This window comes from Papio anubis, chromosome 3, assembly GCF_008728515.1.
Source record: "Papio anubis isolate 15944 chromosome 3, Panubis1.0, whole genome shotgun sequence".
NCBI lineage: Eukaryota > Metazoa > Chordata > Mammalia > Primates > Cercopithecidae > Papio > Papio anubis.
In genome coordinates, this window is record NC_044978.1 from 66,408,506 (window position 1) to 66,433,763 (window position 25,258).

The following is a 25,258-nucleotide window of genomic DNA, read 5'->3' on the forward strand; positions in this document are numbered from 1 at the left end:
ATTTTAATCTAAAATACAAAGCACATTTTTATCTACACTGCAAGTAGGACAAACACATGTGGATAGAGAGCAGATGTGGATTTCCAAATACTATACACAACCTAATATGCTGTCAAAAAAAAAAAAAGATGACATGGCCAAAAAAAAATAGTAGTTTTCTATTCCATTTATTAAAGGAGATTAGTATAAAGGCAAAAAGGTAGCCGTATGAATAGAAAGAATAGTTTATCAACACACTGTTAATTTCTGGTATTTTCCTTCATTAGTTACCACTGCATTAGACATCAAAAGTAATGAACAGTCCCTGACTTACAGTGATTTGACTTCGGAGTTTTCAGCTTTATGATGGTGTGAAAGTGAAACACGTTCAGAAAAAACCTTACTTTGAGTAACCATACAACCATTCTGTTTTCCACTCTCAGTACAGTGTTCAATTAATTACATAATATATTCAATACTTTATTATAAAACAGGTTTTATGTTAGGCGATTTTGCCCAACTGTAGGCTAATGTAAGTGTTGAGCACATATAAGGTAAGCTACGCTAAACGATGATGTTCAGTAGGTTACGTATTTTAAATCCATTTTTGACTTACGATATTTTCAACTTAAGATACCTTTAACAGGAAGGAACTCCATTGTAAGTTCAGGAGTATCTGTATATTCAGGTGGAGAACAGTTAAAATAAATATATGTATCTCAGAACAAATCTATCTCTTGCTCATCAACATAACCTGAGCAAACACTGATGTGATTATCTAAATATTATCCTAGATAGCAAAATGGGTAAGTTTTGAATTTACATACTGAAACTACAGGGTGATATGTGGAAATAAGTGAGGCAGCAAAACAACAAATAATCAGACAAAATCCAGCAGGGAAATTGGGAGAGTGGAATGAGTGCCGGGTCAGGGTTTCAAGACATAAGGTGATAATATCCTTGTGACAAAGCTAATTTAAAATACAAAGTCAAATCTGCCCAGACAAAGTTTCCAAACAATCAGTCTTGAATACACTCATCTTTTTATAAGTTAAAAGGAAAAGGTTCATTATACTTCAAGAGGAAACAAAAGGTCTACGGAATTTGACTCAAAATAGTACCTTTGGCCAAGGAGGTTACAGAACAAAATACAGTCATGTGTCACTTAACAATGGGGATATGTTCTGAGAAATGCATCCTTAAGTGATTCTGTCATTGTGCAAACATCACAGAGTGTACTTACACAAACCTAGATGGTATAGCCTACCCAGGCTATATGATATAGCCTGTTGCTTTTAGGCTACAAACCTGTACAACATGTTACTGTATTCAATGCTGTAGGCAACTGTAACACAATGGTATCTGTGTGTCTAAACATATCTAAACAAAGAGCAGGTACAGTAAAAATAATGTATAAGAGATTAAGAAATGGTATACCTGTACAGAGCACTTACCAGGAATGGTACTTGCAGGACTGGAAGTTGCTCTGGGTGAGTCAGTGAGTGAACTCTTTGCTCTGGGTGAGCAAAGAGTGAATGTGAAGGCCCAGGACATTACTGTACACTACTATAGATTTTATAATAAACACGGTACAATAAGACTATACTAAACTTATTTCAAAACTTTTCTATCTTCAAGAATTAATCCGTAACTTACTTTATAAATTATTTATTTATTTATTATTTATTTTACTTTTTGACTCTTATAATAACGTTTAGGTTAAAACAACATGCTATACAGCTGCACAAAAATATTTTCTTCTTTATATCCTTATTCTATAGGCTTTTTCCTATTTTTAAATTTTATTATTTTACTTTTTAAAGTTTTTTCTAAAAACTAAGACACAAACACATATATTAGCCTAGGCCCATAGATTAGGATCATCAATATCACTGTCTTCCACCTCTACATCTTGTTTCCCTGAAAGGTATTCAAGGGAAATAATATGCATGAAGCTGTCATCTCCTATGTTTACAATGCCTTCGTTCTGGAATATTCCCTGGAGGACCTGCCTGAGGCTGTTTTAAAGTTAATTTTTTTTTATAAGCAGAGTACATGCTACAATGATCAAAAGTATAGTATAGGTAATACATAATAAGCCTGTAACACAGTTGTTTATTATCATTATCAAGTATGATGTACTATACAAATGGAATGTGCTATACTTTTATATGACTAATAGCACAGTGGGTTTATTTACACCAGCATCGCCACAAGAGTAATGCACTATGCTACCACATCATAATGGTTATGACATTATGATGGTTACAATGTCACTAAGCCATAGGAATTTTTCAGCTCCATTATTATCTTATGGGACACATTTGTACATGCAGTCTGATGTTGACCAAAACATGGTTATGAAGCACATGACTGTGTCTAGAATGTGACTGCAGTAACAACCCTCACTCACCAAAACTCAGTCTTCCCAGAAGGCCACATAGATGATACAGCACACATAATGATAGTGTATTAATATTAACTAATTTTAATTAGGTAACTAATATTAACTAATTTTTCATGGTTAATTGTAATGGATAAAATGATGTCACAAGTGCACTGAAGCTTTCTTTAGCCCTTAATTATTACTGCTTTTTCTAAGAGTTTCTCTGAGAAGTTATTTGGAAAGAAGATAGACAATGTCAAAAAATACAATGGCAGAAATTCAAATATGGAAACTATGTTTATGATTCACCAGAGAAACTCAAATGTTATAAACTATTTCCTGAACACAGATGATTAATTTCCAAACATGTTCTCTTGACCAGTCCTTGCAATAATTAAGATAAAACTGAAATGGCTGGTCAGTGTTGATGATAAATTCTGTTTGGAAGATGATATGGTTTGGCTGCGTCCACACCCAAATCTCATCTTGAATTGTAATCTCCATAATTCCCACATCATGGGAAGTAACTTCTTCATGGGGGCAGCTTCCCCCATGCTGTTCTCATGATAGTCAGTGAGTTCTCATGAGATCTGATGGCTTTATAAGTTTATGGCATTACCCCTGCTTGCACTCATTCTCTCTCTTCGGCCCTGTGAAGAGGTGCTTTTCACCATGATTGTAAGTTTCCTGAGGCCTGCTCAGCCATGCTGAACTGTAAGTCAATTAAACCTCTTTCCTTTATAAATTACCCAGCCTCGGGTATGTCTTTATTAGCAAGTGTAAGAATGGACTAATACAGAAGACATAAAAATTACTGGTTACTACAAGGAAATATCCCATAATTATGGTCTCAAAGCACATTACTATCTAAACTGAACCTTTATCATTATAACTGGTCTAAAGCTCTGTAAGATGCAGCACATCTAACCAATCAATTTTGGCAAGACATGTTATAATTTTCAAGAATAAACAAGTTTGAAAATGACAGCAAAATGAAGGGAAAAGATGGACCCACCTTGTCTCTATTTGATATAAATTTTTTATGTCTAAGAAGAGAAAGTTAGGAGACTGGAAAGCAAAATATGTCACTTCCTAGACTCTTCAGCCATGGGAGGTTAAATATCCTGGCCCTCTGCTATGCTCCTCCTCCTCCTGCTCTCATAACCTTTGCTTTCTTGTTTTGGGTGCATAACAAGAATCAACTGAGTCTATTTCCATACTACCTCTTTTCCTTCTCTTCCATTCAATGAAAATTTACTAAACACTTAATATGTTGAGACACTGTAATAAGCAAGGTGACTCACCAGTGAACAAAACATGAGTAAAAAATACTGATTCCAAAATTCTAATTTAACAATGACTTGACATTGAGATTATGTGATTCAAATAAATATATTATTTTTGAGAAAACAAACCTAAATAGGAAAGATTCAATGAAGATGAGTAACTCTCAACTGGTAATTTGGTTTGGCAGAACAGCTGTAAATGAACGGGGATATTCAAAGTGCCTCAGAGTATCTTATCACTCTACTTCATAGATGCCAAACACTGAAATTAATACAATGTGGTTTAGAAAAGAGATATTACAGAGCTCCAATGAGCAGACTATTCTTAAAGAAAATTATTTGCCCTAAGACAAATGAAATCAATGTATATTTACGTTCTATGCTAAAATAAAATCATTAAACATAATTGATATAAAACATTTAATGATTATTTACTTACCCTTTTTTTTTATTACACTTTAAGTTCTAGGGTACATGTGCACAACGTGCAGGTTTGTTACATATATATACATGTGCCATGTTGGTGTGCTGCACCCATTAACTTGTCATTTACATTAGGTATATCTCCTAATGCTATCCCTCCCCACAATAGGACCCGGTGTGTGATGCTCCCCTTCCTGTGTCCAAGTGATCTCATTGTTCAATTCCCACCTATGAGTGAGAACATGCGGTATTTGGTTTTCTGTTCTTGCGATAGTTTGCTGAGAATGATGGTTTCCAGCTGCATCCATGTCCCTACAAAGGACATGAACTCATCCTTTTTTATGGCGGCATAGTATTCCATGGTATATATGGGCCACATTTTCTTAATCCAGTCTGTCACTGATGGACATTTGGGTTGATTCCAAGTCTTTGCTATTGTGAATAGTGCCGCAATAAACATACGTGTGCATGTGTCTTTATAGCAGCATGACTTATAATCCTTTGGGTATATCCCCAGTAATGGGATGGCTGGGTCAAATGGTATTTCTAGTTCTAGATCCTTGAGGAATTGCCACACTGTTTTCCACAATGGTTGAACTAGTTTACAGTCCCACCAACAGTGTAAAAGCGTTCCTATTTCTCCACATCCTCTCCAGCACCTGTTGTTTCCTGATTTTTTTAAAGATTGCCATTCTAACTGGTGTGAGATGGTATCTCATTGTGGTTTTGATTTGCATTTCTCTGATGGCGAGTGATGATAAACATTTTTTCATGTGTCTGTTGGCTGTATGAATGTCTTTTTTTGAGAAGTGTCTATTCATACCCTTTGCCCACTTTTTGATGGGGTTGTTTTTTTTCTTATAAATTTGATTGAGTTCGTTATAGGTTCTGGATATTAGCCCTTTGTCAGATAAGTAGATTGCAAAAATTTTCTCCCATTCTGTAGGTTGCCTGTTCTCTCTGATGGTAGTTTCTTTTGCTGTGCAGAAGCTCTTTAGTTTAATTAGATCCCATTTGTCAATGTGGGCTTTTGTTGCCGTTGCTTTTGGTGTTTTAGACATGAAGTCCTTGACCATGCCTATGTCCTGAATGGTATTACTTAGGTTTTCTTCTAGGGTTTTTATGGTTTTAGGTCTAACATTTAAGTCTGTAATCCATCTTGAATTAATTTTCATATAAGGAGTAAGGAAAGGATCCAGTTCCAGCTTTCTACTTATGGCTAGCCAATTTTCCTAGCACCATTTATTAAATAGGGAATCCTTTCCCCATTTCTTGTTTTTGTCAGGTTTGTCAAAGATCAGATGGTTGCAGATGTGTGGTATTATTTCTGATGGCTCTGTTCTGTTGCATTGGTCTGTATCTCTGTTTTGGTACCAGTACCATGATGTTTTGGTTACTGTAGCCTTGTAGTATAGTTTGAAGTCAGGTAGCGTAATGCCTCCAGCTTTGTTCTTTTGGCTTAGGATTGTCTTGGCAATGTGGGGTCTTTTTTGGTTCCATATGAACTTTAAAGCAGTTTTTTCCAATTCTGTGAGGAAGGTCATTGGTAGCTTAATGGGGATGGCACTGAATCTATAAATTACCCTGGGCAGTATGGCCATTTTCACAATATTGATTCTTCCTATCCACGAACATGGTATGTTCTTCCATTTGTTTGTGTCCTCTTTTATTTCACTGAGCAGTGAAATAAAGCAGTGGTTTGTAGTTTACTTACCCTTTTAAATTAACTACTAACTACTGATACCAACCTGGAAACCCCGACACATTCAAAATTACTGGTGAAAGTAAAAAATGGTAGAATCATCATAAAAGGAAATATGATAATATCTAACATAATTACAAATGTATTTACCCATAACACAACAATCCCACTTTTACAACAAACCTGCACAAGTACCAAATGACACCTGGACAAGATTACTCTTTGTAGTACTGTTAGTAGTGGCAAAAGACTGACAATAGCCTAAGAGTCCATAAAATAAGGGACTGGTTGAATAACTATGGTAGTTCTTCATCCATGCATCCTTCAAAAGGATGAGGAAAATGTCCATTTACTGAGAGAAAAAGATCCTCAAGAAACAGTTAAATCAAAAAAGCAAAGTAGTGAAGGGTATACATAGTTTCCTTCATTGTATATATCTGGGAGAAATGGGTATTGAAAACATATATATATATACACACACACACACACGTATTGGGTATTGCAAATACCAATGGGCATTGAAAACATATATATATATGCATATATATATTTTGTTTGTGTTAAAAAATTGGAAGAAGAAACAAGAGACTAACAAAAGTAAGGTGGAAAAGACAAGGTTGGGCTGCAGAGGTAGAAGGAACAAGGTATTACCATGTATATGTATATCTTTCTATACAGTTTTGATCTCTGAATTATATACATGTTACCAATTCAAAATACCATCTTAACAAAATATCTTTTAAAAAATGAAAGAAACAGTAATTAAAGTTGTATATAGAATAACATGAAGTTTATTGCTTTGCTTCCATTTATAAATGAAACAATTTATTTCATACACTGCAATCTCTAAAAGATCATCAAACTCCGCAGTTTCCACCTCCATCTGAGATCCAATTTCTTGTCTATATTAGTTGTGTGGCCCCGGATGGTCCCTTAATTTAAAACAATTTTTTTAAAAATAACCCTAAGGACTTTTGGTGGGATAGAATACAGATCTCGTCTGTCTCCACCAAAGAGACAACTTCTTAAGCATGGAAACAAAGGTAAAGTGACTTGCTATGATTTGTGACTCCAACCTGTGTTTTTTTTTTCTCCCTCTCCTCCTTTACAGAAAGCAGAACTTTTCAACAACATGCATCCATTTAGTTAATGGACTGTGGGTAGTATGGCAGACAACATAATCATTTAAAAAATAAAATCAATTGCAAATTTTTAAGAGTGGGAATAAGATCATTTACATTTACTTTCCAATGTCTGTTTCTGTTGTAGCACAACGGAGAGTATCATTAAATATGTTTATAGGTTATATGCTCTATCTCATGTGCTAAATCCACATGATTATGGTTCCATAATGGGTCCTATCAGCATGCCAGTTTCCAAAAACCTCAACCTCAATCTCTGGAAAGCAATGTAAACACATTTTGTAAATCCTTAACTTCTCTACCATCAAGTCACTAGGCATGTTTGTGTTTATACATGTGTGGTTATATATACATCCCTGCACTGCAAATTATTGTGACTGAGCAGACAATGCTTGAAAACAAAGGTTCAAGAGCTTCCTTTATGAAATGAACAAAGAAACACCTACTCCTTACACTGAAGTTCAGCAATCAAATAAAGACTGAACAGTTCTTTTAACAACTGATAACAGTTTAGTGTCAATACAAATTATCAAATACAAATTAACTAATGCCCATCTGACAAGTTTATAAAAACTACCTTACTTTTCAGATGTGTTAACTGAGGCTTGGATATTAAATAAATTAACTACAGTCACAAATGGGAAATGAATCCAGAGCTTCAGGCTCTTGAGTATTCTACCAATATAACTGATTTTTGGATATTGTGATTACTTTTTTAATTAAATGATTTAATTCACAAATACAGAAATAATTCTGTACAACACCAACACCTACAAAGCAGAAGTTTCATTTCACGTCCATGAAAGAGTAAAAAATAATACTAATTTCTCATGTTCTTCTATAATAAAATGTTTTCCATTTCCCTGTATCACAAGATTACCATACTGTCTCCATGAACATTTTTTGAAGACTGTTTGTGTTTATGTGTTTATTGCATCTATAAATCCCAAAATCTGTGTCTAAAGCCTCTTTTACCTCTTATTACCTCTTATCTTATTTTGTTTGTTATTAAACAAACAAAATCTCCCTTTATTTATAAAGCATTGTAAACATCAATGTAGCTACTTGGAAAAACTCCCATCAAGATAAAAATCCACACTTTACAGCAGAGTTTCTCAATCTCAGCATTACTTGGGCTAATAATGTTTCGTTGTGGGACAGGAAGGGTTTTCCTGTGCATTATAGGAGGTCTGGTAACATCCCTGACCTCTACCCACTGGATGCCAGTATCATTCCTCCAGCTGTAACAACCAAAACTGACCTGGAGGGAGGTTGAGAAGAATAAGCTGTAAAATCCCCATTACTAGAAATCATTAAGAAAAGAAAAATCAACTTTCTGTGTAGCTCATTCACTGCTTGAGGTAAAAGCTGCTTCCAATAATTTTTGTTTGGTTTAAAAAATCTTTTGAGGCTTTCTGTTGCTTTTGTTTCTATGATTCCATCATTCCAAACTTTCATGCAGGGTCAAAATACTTATAACTTTTCTGAAAATGGAAATGTCCTCAAAATAGCCTGGGTGTGGGGGCACTTTGGGAGGTCAAGCCAGGAGGACTGCGAGAGCCCGGGAATTGGAGACCAGCTTGTGCAACAAAGCAAGACCCTGTCTTTACAAAAAATTTAAAAATTAGCTGGGAGTGGTGGCACCTGCCTGTAGTCCCAGCTACTTGGGTGGCTAAGGCAGGAAGATCGCTTGAGCCCATGAGGTCAAGGCTGCAGTGAGCCACGACTGCCCCACTGAACTCCAGCCTGGGGGATGGAACAAGACTCTGTCTCAAAAAATTAAAAAAAAAAAAAAAACAAAGTCTTCAAAATGACTCTTAAGCTGCTAGTGCATCCATCACTGTACATCCATACATCCATCACTGTACATCCATACATCCATGTTTTTCTTCTCAACTAACAAGGACGGCAAAACATAAACCATTCAAACTGATGGCAGCAGCGGGCCATCCAAAGTAGTTACTGCCACTTTGGCAGCCGGGGCCGGCTGTGGTGGGGCGCGGGTGTGGGTGCGGGTCGGGGTGCAAGCTGTGGATCCTCAGGTGGACTTCGAGGCGAACGGTACCTGGGGCCTGCTGCCCTGGAACCCCAATCCTGGGAGCCACTGAGGTAGGGCCGGGCTGAGCTACCTGCAGACGGGGGAAGAGCACGGTCTGGCATAGAGGGGTCCCAAGGCAGAGCGGGACCCAGGGGTGCTGCGGTTGCACACAGAGTGAAGGGGGCTGGGCCTGAACGCACTCTGGGGCCGTACTTCAGAGGTGTGGGGTAGAAAGTGGGAGTGGAGCCCGCTTCCCAAACCTGGCAAGCAACTCTGCTGCCGCGCCCACCCTGCTGGCGGCTCCAAGTTACTGCACCTCGGCAGGAGGCTCAGCGGGGGCCACTGAGGCTGCATCCCCAGGATTCACCCCGCGTCCGAGTGACTGTCCAGCCTGGCGCTCCCGACGACTGGGTTTGGGGCCCGCAATCCGCTCCCAGAGGTGTCCCCCTGGCAGGGTCTCAAGCTGCGCGAGAAGGAGCCCCAGGCCGCCACCAAGAGCCAGGTCCACAGGGGGAACTTGTGGCAATGTCATCCCGGCCTTGGATGCCAGCCCAGCCCACTGATGGCCTGGAGCCCTGCTCCAGGCTGCAAGGAGGTAGACAGGACAGTAGAAGCAGCTGTGAGAGCAGCAGTGGCAACAGTCTCCTGTGCCCCATGTCCCCAAGGTGGGCTGTGCCACCTCCACCCTCGCACAGTCAGGCAGGATCTGCTACCAGACTCGGAGCCTCCAATACAGCCTTGACCTCGCTCCCCACCATGTCCTGATAGCCCACAAGCACCTGGCCAAAGGTGCCGCCACTAAGACTCACAGGACTAGCCCTGGGAGCGTCAGGTTTGTGCTGGGTTGGCCAGGGCCACTGTGCCACCTGCACCTCACCTGCTACCACTGTGGGAGATGCAGAGAAGGGGCACGGTCAAGGCTGCATACTCTGCAGAACCAGGGACTGGTGGGAGCTCTGCCCCTTACGAGTTGGAAGGGTGAGAGCCCCCCAGGCACAGCTGCAGTCGCCTGGGTTGTGGCTGTGGGCCTGGGCCTCCCGGTGCTCTCGAGTACCCAGGAGGGTCCCCCATCATCATCAGGCTCAGGGGTGTCTGCTCCCACTGCCTGGCCTCTCCCCAGTCCCAGCGTTGTTGTGGCCTGGCCGGGTGTGTGCTGCTCCAGGCAGCGCTGACAGGCCAGGCTCCTGCCACCTTGGCCCTTCTGGACTATGGATGCCAAATGGGAGAGGGAGGCCAAGATGGGGCTGAGTGAGGCTCTGGGCTGGCCCGTGGGTGCTCCTTGGCATGGGTGTGAGCAGCCTGGGTGTGACGGGCAGCAGTGGAACACGGACAGGTTCCTGGGCTGAAAGGGGCAGGTCCCTGGTGAGGCCCCACCTTCAGGCCAGGGAAGGCCTCTAGGCTGGGGGCCAGGCTGCCAGTCCTGCAGACCAGAGTGGGGACTTGTGGTGCCTTTACCACAGTCCCATGGACCAATCAGCATGCACATTTCCTCCCCTCTGAGGCTCATAAAAGCCCTGGACTCAGCCAGAGCAGAGCAGAGAGCCAGTGGAAGGACTGGCTGCAGAGAAGAGCTACCCTCTCTGCTGAGAGCTGCTGAGGTCAGGATGATCAGCATCAGAGAGAAGTCTACCCTCTCCAGGACCTCCTCTCTGCTGAGAGTGGCAGACAACAGGATGACCAGCAGCAGAGAGGAGCTACCCTCTCTGCTAAGAGCTGAACACTCATCGGGACAACCTGCCTGCAGAGAGGAGTTACCCACTCCGGCCTCCTCTCTGCTGAGAGTTGAACACTCAATGAGATGACCTCCCTACAGAGAGGAGCTACCCACTGCAGGTCTCTTCTGAGCTGTTCTAACACTCAATAAAGCTCCTCTTCGTCTTGCTCACCCTCCACTTGTCTATGTACCTCATTCTTCGTAGATGCAGGATGAGAACTCAGGCAAAGGCTCCACTGGCCACAAAGGTTGCTGGTCAGAAAAACAACACACCAAAGATCCCATAACAAAATCAGGCCCAACCTTGGGGAAGGGGTGCAAGGATTTACATATGAAAACTGAAAATAAAATCCAAGTGATCGCTATTCCTTTAATTATTGATAATCTTGTTTGAGTAATCAGCACAATCACTCTCATTAAAGGTTGAACTGGTGAGGATTTTACAACCATTTACAGCCAGATTTTTTTTTTTTAATATTAATTGGATATGAGGCTGCAGCATACTGAAAGTTATCAGTAATGCAGGAGGAAGCTTTAATCCCTGTAGAGATTGTCTGGGTAAGTGAGCAAAGGCTCTAACTGACAGTACAGATAATACAATTCAGTTCCAGACCAAAAAGCTGTATTTGTTTTTGTTGTTTTTCTCCTATCCTATTAGCAACCTGTCTCCATGGATTTGTCTGGGAAAGTAAGTAGTAAAGCAAGCAACCCTCTCCATCCATCTAAATCATCCTCCTAGCACAGATCCCAAGCAAGCTTTTGGAAAGATCATCTTTTTCAATGCACATGTGTATATTAAGTCAAACTCAAAACCAATGAAAACAAACACAAGAAAATGCACACACAGAAAAATAAGTATTTATATAGACCCTTAATTCCTTGAATCCAAACACATTGGAGGAAAAAAGCCAATGATATTCATCAAATATTTATAAACATATGAAACAGGAAATATAAATATATGAATGACTCCATACTGACCTCTATTAACTAAATTACACTAGATTAGTTACAAAACAGATTTAACTACTAATGGCCATCTTAAGTATAAGCCTTTAAAAATCTAACATTCAAATTACCCTCCAAATCCAAGAAATAAAAATCTTCAGATTTTATATAGATATTTACTTCATCGAAACTAAACAGCAAACTCATTTTGGAAAAAAATCAAAATATCAAGAAAAGAAAGCACATAGGAAAAATCTAAACAGAGCTTCTGTGCCTGTGGATACTTTTGGAAGAAGTTTTTGTGGTGTGGAAACAGAAAAAAAAATGTTAATGCTTGGGAATCAGATATTAAAAAAATTCATTATCCTGTATTTAAGTTTCTACCTTCTACACTTTGTACTTTTAGCCAACCATTCAGACAAAATGATTCCATATCACTATTCTCTCTGATGGAAGAGAAACTGATATGTGAAAGAAGGAAGCAGTTAAGTTTTACAAGACTCAAATGTGATATGTTAAAAAATACTGACTATAAAAGAAATCACATCCTTAAATCAAGAACCATTTTGGCAGCATTACTGTTTGAGATAGAGAATGCTAATGTCACAGACTCTAACATGTAACTCAAAAGAAGACTGCATCCCTGCTTGAATTTTAATCTCAAGGATCTCAGGAACACATACAACAAACAAAAATTAACAATTTAACTCAATTATTTTTGTTTTTCTTTATCTCCTTATTTGTCTTTAGGAGGACACTATAACTTCTTTTTGACAATTATAGAAAGTAACAATACCAATATTAAGCTATCTTTTAATTTAACATTTCTAAAATCAAGGAAGAGGAATTTCCACTCAAAGGGAGGCTCTACAAGATTTTGGATTCCAGAGTTCTGAATGTATGCATTCATTCAGTCAGCCAGTCAAATATTCATTCAATAGATAATAATTTAAGGCAATTTTTGGTATTAATAGTGTTCATAAAGTTCTTCTAAAATAGTAAGTATAGCCAGGTGCGGTGGCTCACGCCTGTAATCCCAGCACTTTGGGAGGCCGAGGCGGGCGGATCACCCGAGGTCAGGAGTTCAAGACCAGCCTGCCCAACATGATGAAACCCTCTGTCTTTACAAAAATACAAAAATTGGCATGTGCCTGTAATCCCAGCTACTTGGAAGGCTGAGGCAGAAGAATTGCTTGAACCCAGAAGGCAGAGGTTGCAATGAATGGAGATCGTGCCATTGCACCCCATCCTGGGCAACTGAGCAAGTCTCTGTCTCAAAATAATAATAATAATAAGTATAATACAAAACTAATACTTGTATAATATTTAAGTATGAATGAAACATCTTCACTATATTACCATAACTGATCTTTTAGTCTTTCCTGTCTATCTATATTTGATCTACTATTAAAGGGAAAAAAATAAATTCGTGATAAGACATAGAAAAGGAGGCAGCGCCTATAGTCCCAGCTACTGGGGAGGCTGAGGCAGGAGAATGGCATGAACCTGGGGGGCGGAGTTTGCATTGAGTGGAGATTGGGCCACTGCACTCCAGCCTGGGTGACAGAGCGAGACTCCATCTCAAAAACAAAAAAAAAAAAGAAAAAAAAGAAAGGGAGGCATTTGATGACGTGACAAAACTTACATATAATACAAAACTTGAATCTCTCAATTTTTCCAAACAAGCTCTTTGTCATAGGCTACCGTAAGACTTTAATATATACACTTTATCAGAAATGCCAGTACCTTCATTGCTCTGTGGTTTCTGTCTTTCATCAAAGAAAGGCTTAATGAATCGTTTTCATCATTCTATTAAATGTAAAATACGAGGGGTGTCCAAAAATGTATGGCTCTATGTTGCCCAGAAAATATAAAACTCTCCTCTAAGTCAGAATACAAGTGTTCATAGGTCACATATGCTCAAACCAATTTGTATGATCAATTTTCACAGCTGTATAAGGCCAAATACATGTTATAAAGCTGAGAAAGATAAAATGAAAAAAAAAAAAATACATGTTGGCTTAAAATCAGAAGCAATCGCTTTAACTTCAAAATGAAAACAGGTAGGCATTTATTACTCCATGGAATCAGCAAGCCATTTCCTTTTGTATAACATTCTTCTCAGGTTATTCAGAAGCATACTATGTTACGAAATTTTAAATTTTAAATGTCTAGAGTGTAAGTTTTCTAACACATAAAATTTTTAAATAAAGTATGGATTAAAAAGTATAGTCACCTGATGACACATCATGACAACACTGGAGAAAAATGACATGCTACGGGATAAAGAATAAGGTATCTGGGGAGACAGAAAGTCCTGCCTTACTGTACTGCCTTCATTACTTACTAGTTTCTGAATCATGGCAAGCTATTTAATCTCTTTGAGTAGTAATTTTCTCATCTTCAAAATGTAAACAGAGGTACTACTTTGCAGGGTTGTTAGGAGAGCTACAGATTATGTACATAAAGCACGCTGTGCTGTGCCTGGTATAGTGTATGTGCTCAAATAAAAATGGTAATAATTGTTATTATCTTAGTATATAATAATTGTTATTATATTTCTGGGTTTTTCTGATTTCCCTTTATGTATTCAATTTTGTATTTTATTTTTTACTTCAAATATAATACCTAACAAAATAAACTTGTAATAAAATGTATAAAAGCAAATATTAATTTTCTATAGATATACCTATAAAATTCAGTATCTACATGATAGCTTTGCTTGGATTACATTTTTACTTCTTTGTTTTCCATGAAGAAAATCCTTGCTGCTTACAAGAACATTTGGCTTTTCTCACTGTCTGCCAGAATACACGTTTAGGTCACGAATGTGAATGTGAAATATCAACTCATGGAAACTTGGCTGCAGAATACTGTTCTCCTTACCAATTTTGCAACTATGTAAGCAGGGCAATCAACTATCACCAAAACACAGTCATGAATATAACTGGAAGGAAGAGAACTTTTATGAGAAATGATTCTTAATTACTTAATAGTGATTAAACTCTCAGCATTACTTCCTCAAGGCCATCAAAGCAGTTAACATGAGCTTTAATCTTAGTGTTCATTTTGCTATTCAGTAAATATATTACTGAACTACCTTCTACTAAACACATATCACCCCCAAGAAAAAACTACATGTAGCTAGTGATAAAGCGAGGAGTTAAAAATAGAAAATAGTAACTTGCTCAATGAAGAACAGAGAAAACGAATTAAAAGATACACCATTTAGCTCAGCAAATTATTTGCATTTTGAATTGGCAAAATATAGCCAGCAAGTGAAAAGCTGATGCTTTCTAAATTGATTAATATAGTTAATAAGAAGGCAGGTTTATTTCATACTAACTGCTACTATGTGTTCCAGGTACCTAAAAATACCAGTAAATATGACAAAAATCCTTGCTCAAAATAGACAAAAATGCTTCCCTTGCATTAGAGCAATGTGAGACAATAATAAACACTTTGTATAAGTAAACTATGTGGTAATAATATTCACTACACTACACTAATAAGCACTACAGAAAAAAACAGCTGAGTAGCATAAAAGGAGGTAAGGAGAATCAGAATGAGAAAACACTTGTAGCACCTACAGTGTCAGATGATTGATATAATCTTTTCCTACGAGGCTCAGTATTATTATTGCTTCAGATAAGACAGATTTATCATATGAGTATTTCCTAGTTCTAATAATTACTAATAGCTTCCTATAAGCCATATTATAATTAGTAATAAAGGGGCAGATGGTACATATTTTCAGTTTGTCAGCCATACAGTCTATGTAGCACTATTCAACTCTCCCATTGCAGCATGAAAGCACTCACAACAGAAAATGAATGTGGCTGTGCTTCAATAAAACTTTATTTCTAAACACAGGCATAGAACACAGCAGTTTTCCAATCTTGAGTTAGTTTAGCTAAATGCCTTAATTCTAATGTTAAATTTTCCTGGGAGTATAGAGATAAACTTATCATCTATTTCCTAGTGTTTAACTTCAATTCTAATTGTCTAACAAGCAAAGATAAAACATAAATACAACAACCCACACACATATACCACTTCAACCTCCCTCTACCCTCCCCCTTCTTCCCTCTTTTTCTTTTTCCCCTCTGTCTTTACCCAAATCACTTAGTAATATGATGCAAACATCAAAGACTGAATTCTGGTTTATAAATGCAACAGCAAAAGGACATCAAAATATTACATACACAATTCAAAGACATTAAGTCTGATACAGAATTTAAGAATAAACCTCATAAAGTTATTAAACTCAAAATGTCAGGCCTCTACTAGTCTCTAAAAAAATCACATATATTTTATTTTTTTTAAAATGTGTTAAGCCCCAAAATATAGAATTAAAGAGGCTGAACTCTTAGAAATTCCCAAAATATCCTAAACATTCATAGAAATACAATTTTGCTCACCTTCTCCAAACATTAGCATTCTATTTTCTTCAACTTTCTACTTAGGTAGAATATACTACACTTTAAAAAAATCCTATTACAAATATTCTGTTTTGTTCTCTAATACAAAAAAAAAGAAGTTGCGGAATCAAGACTTTCAAAAGGCTCCAGTTTTACAACTGGCTTATCATTGTCTTTTCCATAACAAAACATACCTCTGAATAAGTCTGTCATCAAATATCTCCATGTAAACAGAAACAACATGTAACTTTTAGGCCATAAATTTTACTGGCATAACAAAAAGGTAAACATTATTACTTGGTATGAAACATAATTATTGATACAAGGCACTGGTCTGGTTTACCTGCACTGTCCCTTCTAGGAGACAGGAGTATAATCTAGCTTTTTTTTTTTTAGTACATTTTCATAATTTTAGTTATATTTAATTATGAAAATCAGATTAGAAACTGCCAATATACACATAACAAACTGATTTTTGTTGCTGAATAAATTCTCTAAAAGATTTACATGTAAAATATCTAGTTTGCCAGTCAAATTTTCATTAAGAAATCACTCTAAGAATCTTTCCAGCACTAAAATTCTACTTATTTCTGCCCCGACACTTGGGAGTAATGATGGCAGCAGTGACCCGTCTGCAGCAGCCGCTGTGAAGGTGCCGGCCGCACAGGGTAGGTGCGGCTAGAGCTGTAAGCTCCGCCAAGCCGGCAGGGCTGGGAACAGGCAGGAGCCCTGGCCCCTAGGAGCTGGGAGGGCGGGGCTAACTGCAGCCGTCCAGCCGTGGCTCTGGACCCAGGCCTTCTTGGGGTCCTGGAAAGCCCTCCTGCCCCGACAGGCTCTGAAGCGCCTGCTCCTGCTCCCTGGCCACTCCCTGATTGTGGCGCAGGCTCTGGGCGGAGCAAAGTTGTGGCCAAGCCTGGGTGCTCTCACAACTCAGCTGGATGTGCTTGTGCTCAGGGACACACTGAGATGTCAGCTCCCAGCCACCTTGAACCCCTCTGGACTTTGGGCACTGGTGAGCATGGGAGGGAGGCTAAGGAGGGCTGAGGGTGGTTCGCCATAGGCCTTTGGGCACCCCTTTGCACAAAGAGCCTGGGGGCCATGAATGGCACGTTCTTGGCGACAGGAGGCAGAAAGGCTCCTGGGTGGAAAGGGGCGGGTCCCTGGTGAAACCCCACCTTCAAGGCAGGGCCAGCCTGAAGCCTGGGGGCTGGACTGCCAGATCCATGTGGTGTCCTCGGCCCAGAGTGAGAACTTAGGGGCTTTCACTGGGCCTGCCCATGGCCACCCATGGAACAATCAGCAGGGACTTTGTCCCTTCTGAGCCCATAAAATCCCCTGAACTCAGCCAGACTTGGACAGACTTCAGCACTACCAGCTACAGAAAGGAGCTACCTATGTTGGGTCTCCTGAGAGCTGTTCTGTTGTTCAATTAAGCTCCTTTCCACCTTGCTCACCCTCCAGTTGTCCACATCCCTCACTGGTCCTGGACGTGAGACAAGAAGTCAGGACCCACCAAATGGAGGGAGTGAAAGAGCAGTAACACAAACAGGGCTGAAACACACTCCCCACCCTGACTTGCCACATTGAGCATGATGGGAAGGAGAGAAGAGTTGCAGCCCTTTGGGGAGCCCAGACCTAGGGGCTCCCTGAGGCAGGACTGTGACATCTCTTTAGGGCTCTGGTTCCTGGCTTCTCCAAGCTTCTGGGCACCACTGCGTTCCCCTAATCCAGTCACGGGTGCACACAGTGGAAGCTGTGCGTGGTACATCTGGTCCAGCCACAGCCTTACATGGAGCCAGCAACTTATCAGTGCCTGGAGCTGCCCACCCCATGCAGCAGCTTGTGTGCCTGGCTGTGCACAGTGGCCAGAACCTGGGCTCACTCGCCCACATAACCCTCACCGCTCCATGCCTGGCTCATCCTTGGCAGGTGTGGGATCCAGGCCAGTAGCACGAGCGGAGTGCAGCCTGCTGGGCCAAGTGGGCAGGACGAGCTCAGTGGGTGTGAGCAGTATTCAGGCAGAAGGCGCCACTGGCCACGGAGGTTTCCGGCTGGTGAAGCAACACTCCAAGCCCCTTTGTTTGCTGAGGTAGTCCTGAGCCCACTGAGGCAATAACAATGCAGGTCTGTGTAAATGGGTTGTAAAAGATAGTCAAAGGCTGGTAAAAGAGCTGAGAAGCAGGAAGCCTTACCTCCAAGTGAAAAGAAACTGTTGCTGAAATATAAAGCTGACATTTTCCTTTGTGTTCCGAATTAAACAATTTTTTTAGTGTGGTTTTTTAATGGCCAGGATTAGGGTATACCCCACATATTGTAAAATTCAATCTCTTTACTTTTACAGCTAGAAGGGTTCTGACACATACAGGCCTACCTCCAAGATACTGCAGGTTCAGTTCCAGACCACTACAATAAAGCTAATATCGCAATAAAGCTAATATCACAATAAAGCAAGTGACAAGAATTTTTTAATTTACCAATACACATAAAAGTTATGTTTACAGTATATGATAGTCTACTAAGTATGCATACCATTATGTCTGGGAGAAAAAAAAGTATACACCTTAATTTAAAAATCCTTTATTGCTAAAAATGCAAATGATTATCTAAGCCTTCAGCAAGTTATAATCTTTTTGCTGGTGGAAGGTCTTGCCTTGATGTTGATGACAGCTAACTGATCAGAGTGGTGGTTGGTGCAGGCTGGGGTGGCTGTGGCAATTTCTAAAAAAAAGACAACAATAAAGTGTGCCACATCAACTGACTCTTCCTTTCATGAAAGATATCTTTGTAGCATGTGATGTTATTTGATAGGGTAAACCACAGTAGAATTTTCTTTTTTTTTTTGAGACAGAGTCTCGCTGTGTCTCCCAGACTGGAGTGCAGTGGCGCGATCTCGGCTTGGCTCACTGCAAGCTCCGCCTCCGGGGTTCACACCATTCTCCTGCCTCAGCCTCCCGAGTAGCTGGGACTACAGGCGCCTGCCACCACGCCCGGCTAATTTTTTGTATTTTTAGTAGAGACGGCGTTTCACCGTGTTAGCCAGAATGGTCTCGATCTCCTGACCTCATGATCTACCCGCCTCGGCCTCCCAAAGTGCTGGGATTACAGGCGTGAGCCACAACGCCCGGCCAGTAGAACTTCTTTTAAAGCTGGAATCAATCCTCTCAAACCCTGCTGTTTTATCAACTAAACTTATAAAATATTCTAAATCCTTGGTTACCATTTCAACAATATTCACAGCATCTTCACCAAGAGTAGATTCCATCTCAAAAAAATCACTTTATTTGCTAAGTCATAAGAAGCAACTCCTCACCCATTCTAATTTGATCATAAGATTGCAGCAATTCAGTCCCATCTTCAGACTCCACTTCAAATTCTAGCTCTTTTGCTATATCTACCTTATCTGTAGTTACTTCCTCCACTGATGTCTTGAAGCCATCAAAGTTATCCATGAGGGCTGGAATCAACTTCTAAACTCCTGCTAAAGGTGACATATTTTCACCTCCTCCCATAAATCATGAATGATCTTCATGGCATCTAGAATGGTGACTCCTTTCAAGGAGGTTTACTTAGCCCATATCCACTATTATGGCAGCAATAGCCTTACAAAATTTATTTCTTATATCATAAGACTTGAAAGTCAGTATTACTCCTTGATCCAGAGGCTGCAGAATAGATACTGTTTTAGCAGACACAAAAACATTAATTCCTGTGCATTTCCATCAGAGCCTTGGGTAACTATGTGCATTGTCAGTGAACAGTAACATCTCAAAAGGAATTTTTTTTCCCTCAGCAGTAGGTCTCAACAGTGAGCTTAAAATATTGAGAAAACTGTGCCGTAAACAGATGTGCTGTCAACCAGCTTTGTTGTTCCGTTGATAGAGCACAGGCAGAGTAGACTTAACAAAACTGTTCAGGACCCTAGGATTTTCAGAATGGTAAATGAGCACTGGCTTCCACATAAAGTCACCAGCTGCATTAGCCCCTAACAGAAGAGTCACCCTGTCCTTTGAAGCATGAAGCCAAGCATTAATTTCTCCTCTCTAGGTGCAGAAGTCCTAGATTACCATCTTCTTCTAATATAAGGCTGTTTTTTCTACATTAAAAATCTGTTGTTTAGTTAACCGCCTTCATTATCTTAGCTAGATCTTCTGTATAACTGGCTACAGTTTCTACATCAGCACTTGCTGCTTCACTTTACATTTTTATGTTACACAGACAGTTTCTTTCCTTAAACTTCATGACCCAAGTTCTGCTACCTGCCAACTTTTCTTCTGCAACTTCCTGACCTTTCTCGGCCTTCACAGAATTGAAGAGCATTAGGGCTTTGCTCTGGATTAGGCTTTGGCTTAATTAGGCTTTCTGGATTTGCTGTAGTTGGTTTGATCTTCTGTCCAGATCACTAAAATTTTCTCCATATCAGCAATAAGGCTGTTTTGCTTTCTTATCATTCATGTGTTCACTGAAGGAGCACTTTTAATTTCCTTCAAGAACTTTTCCTTTGCATTTACAACTTGGCTAAACATTTGGTACAAGAGGCCTAGCTTTTGGCCTCTCTCAGCTTTTGACATGCCATTCTCATGAAACTTAATCATTTCTAGCATTTGATTAATGTGACAGATGTGAGACTCTACTTTTAATCTGAACATTTGGAAACCATTGTAGGGTTATTCTTTGGCCTAATTTCAATACTGTTGTGTCTCAGGGAGTAGGGAGGCCCAAAGAGAGGAAGAGAGACAGAAAAATGGCTGGCTGTTGGAGCAGTCAGAACACACAACATTTATTTATTAGGTTTGCTGTCTTACATGGGTGTGGTGTATGGTGTACTAGAGCAATTACAATAATAACGTTAAATATCACTGATCACAGATCAAGATTACATATATAGTATAATGAGGAAGTTTGAAATATTACAAAAATCACCAAAATGTGAAGTGAGCATAAGCTGTTGAAAAAATGGCACCAATGGACTTGCAGGGTTACCAGAAATACTCAGTTTATAAAAAATACACTACTTGCAAACTGTAATAAAGCACAATAAAACGAGGGGTCCCTGTATATGCAGTCCTGTAATCACCACTACAGCCAAGATATAGAATATCTACACCATTCCAAAAAGGTTCCCATTGCTGCTCTGTGGTGAATTTCCTCCCTCAGATCCCCGAACTGATTTCTGTCCCTGCAACCCTCACAATGTCAGTATATTGTATAGTCTTTTATATCTGACTATTTTTACTTAGCATAATGCTTTTGAGATTTATCCATCTTTGCATATATCAATAATTTGTTCCTTTTCATGACTGAGTAGTATTTCACTCTATGGACATGTTGCAGCTTACTTATTCATTCATGTAGATAGACATTTGGGTTGTTTAGGTATTATAAATAAAATTGCTATAAACATTACAAACAGGTCTTTGCTGGACAATTTATTCATTTTTCTTGGGCAAATACCTAGGACTGAGATTGCCAGATACTATGTTAAATATATATTTAACTATATATAAGAAACTTGTTTATTTTTAAAAACAAAACAGATACTATCACTTAAATTATGAATAAAGCTACTACACTGGCTGATGATACATCATAATTTTTTTAAGAGAGAACAAACACACACCACACTTCTAAACTTGCACAATTAAACAAGGAATGCACTAGTATTGCATAAAATACATGTAAGGTGCTCATATTTGACTAAAATTAACTAGATAGTATATGTAAAACACATAGCATAAACTTAATGCATACTGCATACCTAATGACTGCTAATTCTCCACTGTCCAACTTTCCTTTTTCCCAGTGCTCTCAGCTCCCCAATCCTCAACTCACATAAACCCACACTTAAATTTGAATCATTATTTGTTAAATCTGTTATAAAATGGACACACTCTCTGTCTCTGTTCAACTATTATCTCTTAAAGCAAAGTCAGTTTCATTCATTTCTTTAAGCGGCTCTTTGGATAAATGAGGGGGGCCTCTAAACGCAGTAGAGCCTGTACTCAGGAAACATTTCAGGTGAACATCACCATCTTGTGTCAAAAAAGAGTAACTGCAATCCCAAAGTTATCAAATAGAAAACAGAGAAGTCAAAACGTATGAAGGTCCATTGTTTTCCAAATTTATTCTGATGCATGTATCAATTAAGTGTTGCAAAGCTTAAACTCTTCATGTTTTATGAATTTAATGCATTGAAATTTCAAACTAGATTGTGTATATCATAAAGGAACTAGGTTTTCTATTACAGGCCCCTTCAGATACTTTTTTGACCACACACAAACACACACACACACACACAGAATGCCAGGAACAAAATGACACTTCATTATTGTTAATACTCTCTATGTACTTTAAAATTAGCCACCAAATTGCCCTTCTACTAATGACTTTACAACATTCAATATATAGCTCCACATTTAGGTTTTGGCTACACTGAACATTAGTTCCCAAATATGAGATTCTAGGAGCATTAACAATAGAAGACAAGAAACTTTTTCAAATTTAAAAGTGATTCAACTTTAATCATACAGTTAGATACGTCTATTCTAACTCAACATTATTTTTACATTCATTAAAAATAGTTAGAAGTATATTCATTAAAAATAGTTAGAAGTATATTAAATAGAACCAAAACATTGCAGGCCAATCAGACATCTGTGAAAGAAGCAAGTATGCTGCTTAACGAGTTCTCCTTTTTCAAAGAGTAATAAATTTTAAATGAAAAAGTTAAGGTGTTCTTCAACTGTCAAGCAAGGTTTTTATTACACAACAACAGCCTTAAAGGCTGATTGATTGCTTTTTCTCCTTTTTTTCTGAAAATCACATGGTTAATCACTTTTGCACACCTGGATAATATCTGCTTGCTTTAAGATCTGTTTGACGAAATAAATGTTACGATAACAAGAAAGTCTGGGAAGGCGGTACCTAAAAAGAAACAAAACAAACAGAAAACAGAAAACAAAAACCTCAGAAATTTGTTTGGTAAATAACATCCTTTTATATAGCATTGAGAATCTCTATTATTGTCTGTGTCTCTGTGTCACAAAAGAAGATAATTGTAGAGCTTGAACAATATGTCAAAGATTATCTAGTACATTTTTCACAGGTACAAAAACAGATGCTCAGTGAGGATAAATTATTTCAAATAATACACACTCTGTTAACAAAGCTAGCATCAGAAACTAAGAGCTCTGCAAGCGTCTGTCTGCCTTAACTCTTCCATTGCTTGTTTCTGTTAGTTTTGAGCTTTTCTATCACACTCTGTATAAGCCACTCCAGCCCCTATCATATTTTTCCTCTGTTACAGGTGTCAAATGCATTTTCCTCAAGACCCATTTCCTCAGCTACACTGTTGGCATTATGCAAAAGCTCCTCTCCAATGCTGTGCACTCTCCAAAACCTCATCCAGAAATTCTAAGGTCTATGCCCAAAGGACTAGAAGCAAAATGTTCAAAGAAGAAAAATACAAAACTCCTCATACAGTAAGTCTAATATCACAAATTCATGAAACTGCAGCTACAAGGAGCAAAGTATTCAGAAAATTAAGTACATATTTCAGCACTGTCTTAAACTAAAAGGAAACTAAAATAGCTGGTTTTAAATATCTACAGAATTCAAACTAGATTAGTGTTGAACTCTTCACCTTAACAGTATATATATAATAAAATCTTAGTTATGAATTTATCTGAATTTCAATGAAATTGAAATATAAGTCTGTTCACTCTTATTTTGTCTATTTCCATCAAAGAAAGCAGAAAGCATTTCTTTACCCAGATACTATTCTTAACAGGAGAATTTTACTTTCATCTGTTCTTCCTCCATAAATAATCTCAATGATCTAGTTTCCCTTTAGGAGTTCTCTTTGGTAACTCTTCAGAATATCCCCTAATTATCTCCATGTCAATTAAATGTTCCACAAGGTTCACCTAGATTGGGGATCTTGAACTAGATACTTTATGTTTTAAAAAGAAAGCTATATAAATTCTTCTTGGTATTTAAGATATATAGTGCCTTTGCTATCAATGAATAAAGAAATACATATCCCACAGTTGATAAGTTGATAAGATTAATCAAATCTAGTAAGATGAATTTAGTAAGAACAAATTCCTCTATTCCTGTGGCCTAAAGCCTTTGTAGCCACAGCCATGGAAATAATTGGGAAATTACTTGGACTTAAAGAAAAGAATATCTGGGAATCATGTGAAAAGTAGGAGAAACTTAGAGGAGCTAATTTTGGAGGATGACTTCTATACCTGGTATATATTGTGCCTCAGTTGCTGAAACTTCAATTAACTGCACAAGCCCAAGGCGTGAAAACTATTATTTAGAAGACTTTTGAAGAAAGACCTGGGCTTTTCACCTTTGTTGTTGTTCTTGATGACTTTATTCAATAGCAATCCCAATGTGCAGCTAAGAAATAAGCTAGCAAAATCCTGGAATGCATTCGTAGAAGCAAGATATTCAGAGTAGAGGCAGCAGGAGTCTCACTAAGTTCTGTACTGATCAGAACACAATCATTATATATTTGTTCGTGGATGTGACAACTTCAGAGAGAAAAGGACAAGAAAAGGAAGCGAATGCTTTAGACGGAAAAAGAATGGCATATGAAATAATCCAAAATGTCAAGCCTGAAAAACAAAAGACTGGTAGTGAGATAAAGTGTAAAGATACCTAACAGCTTTAAAAAATAAAGGAACACCATATAGAAGAAGGATTAAAAACTGTTCTTTACAGATTTTGGAATAAAATCAGGTGGATGTATAGAAGGTTTGGGGAGACAAACAGCTGCTGGTTCATCAGATTAAAGAACTTCCTAATAGTCTGACACAAAAATGAAATGATCTATTTTGTGAGTTAATAGTTCCCCATCAGTGTGGGTGAATAAGCAAAGGATGAAGAAACCATGGGTTGGGATTTTACGACAGGTGTCAATGCATCAGATGGGTCATCTAGACCATGGAGCCTTCTATGTCCTCTCTAATCTTGAAAAAACCAATTTCTTGGGTATTGACAGCAACATGTATTTTATTATGGTATTACTTTCTCTAATATTAAACATACTTCAATTCACGTTGACAATATCAAATATTATTTACTAAACAAATATATCTGAACACAGAATCTTTCAAAATTTAGAAATCTAAGCCTGAAAATCCCAATGATGCTATATACTAAAAAGGGCATACAACTCACAACTACAAAAAGCTAATAACCAATGGAACT

At 38.6% G+C, this 25,258-nt stretch overlaps 1 protein-coding gene across 10 annotated transcripts in view; it reads right to left on the minus strand.

The window, feature by feature from the left end:
• Nucleotides 1–25,258, minus strand: part of SPATA5 (spermatogenesis associated 5) — a 405,297-nt gene that overhangs the window by 226,790 nt on the left and 153,249 nt on the right. The window contains exon 15 of one of the 10 annotated variants that reach the window (XM_021938775.2): nucleotides 17,000–18,757. The exons of 8 other annotated variants lie outside the window; for them this stretch is intronic. In XM_021938775.2, coding sequence (XP_021794467.1) covers nucleotides 18,707–18,757 — 51 coding nt within the window. In that variant the 3' untranslated portion in view covers nucleotides 17,000–18,706. Of the gene's footprint in view, nucleotides 1–16,999; nucleotides 18,758–20,789; nucleotides 22,961–25,258 lie in introns of those variants that run through there. One more of the 10 variants, XM_021938776.2, reaches the window with a different exon arrangement.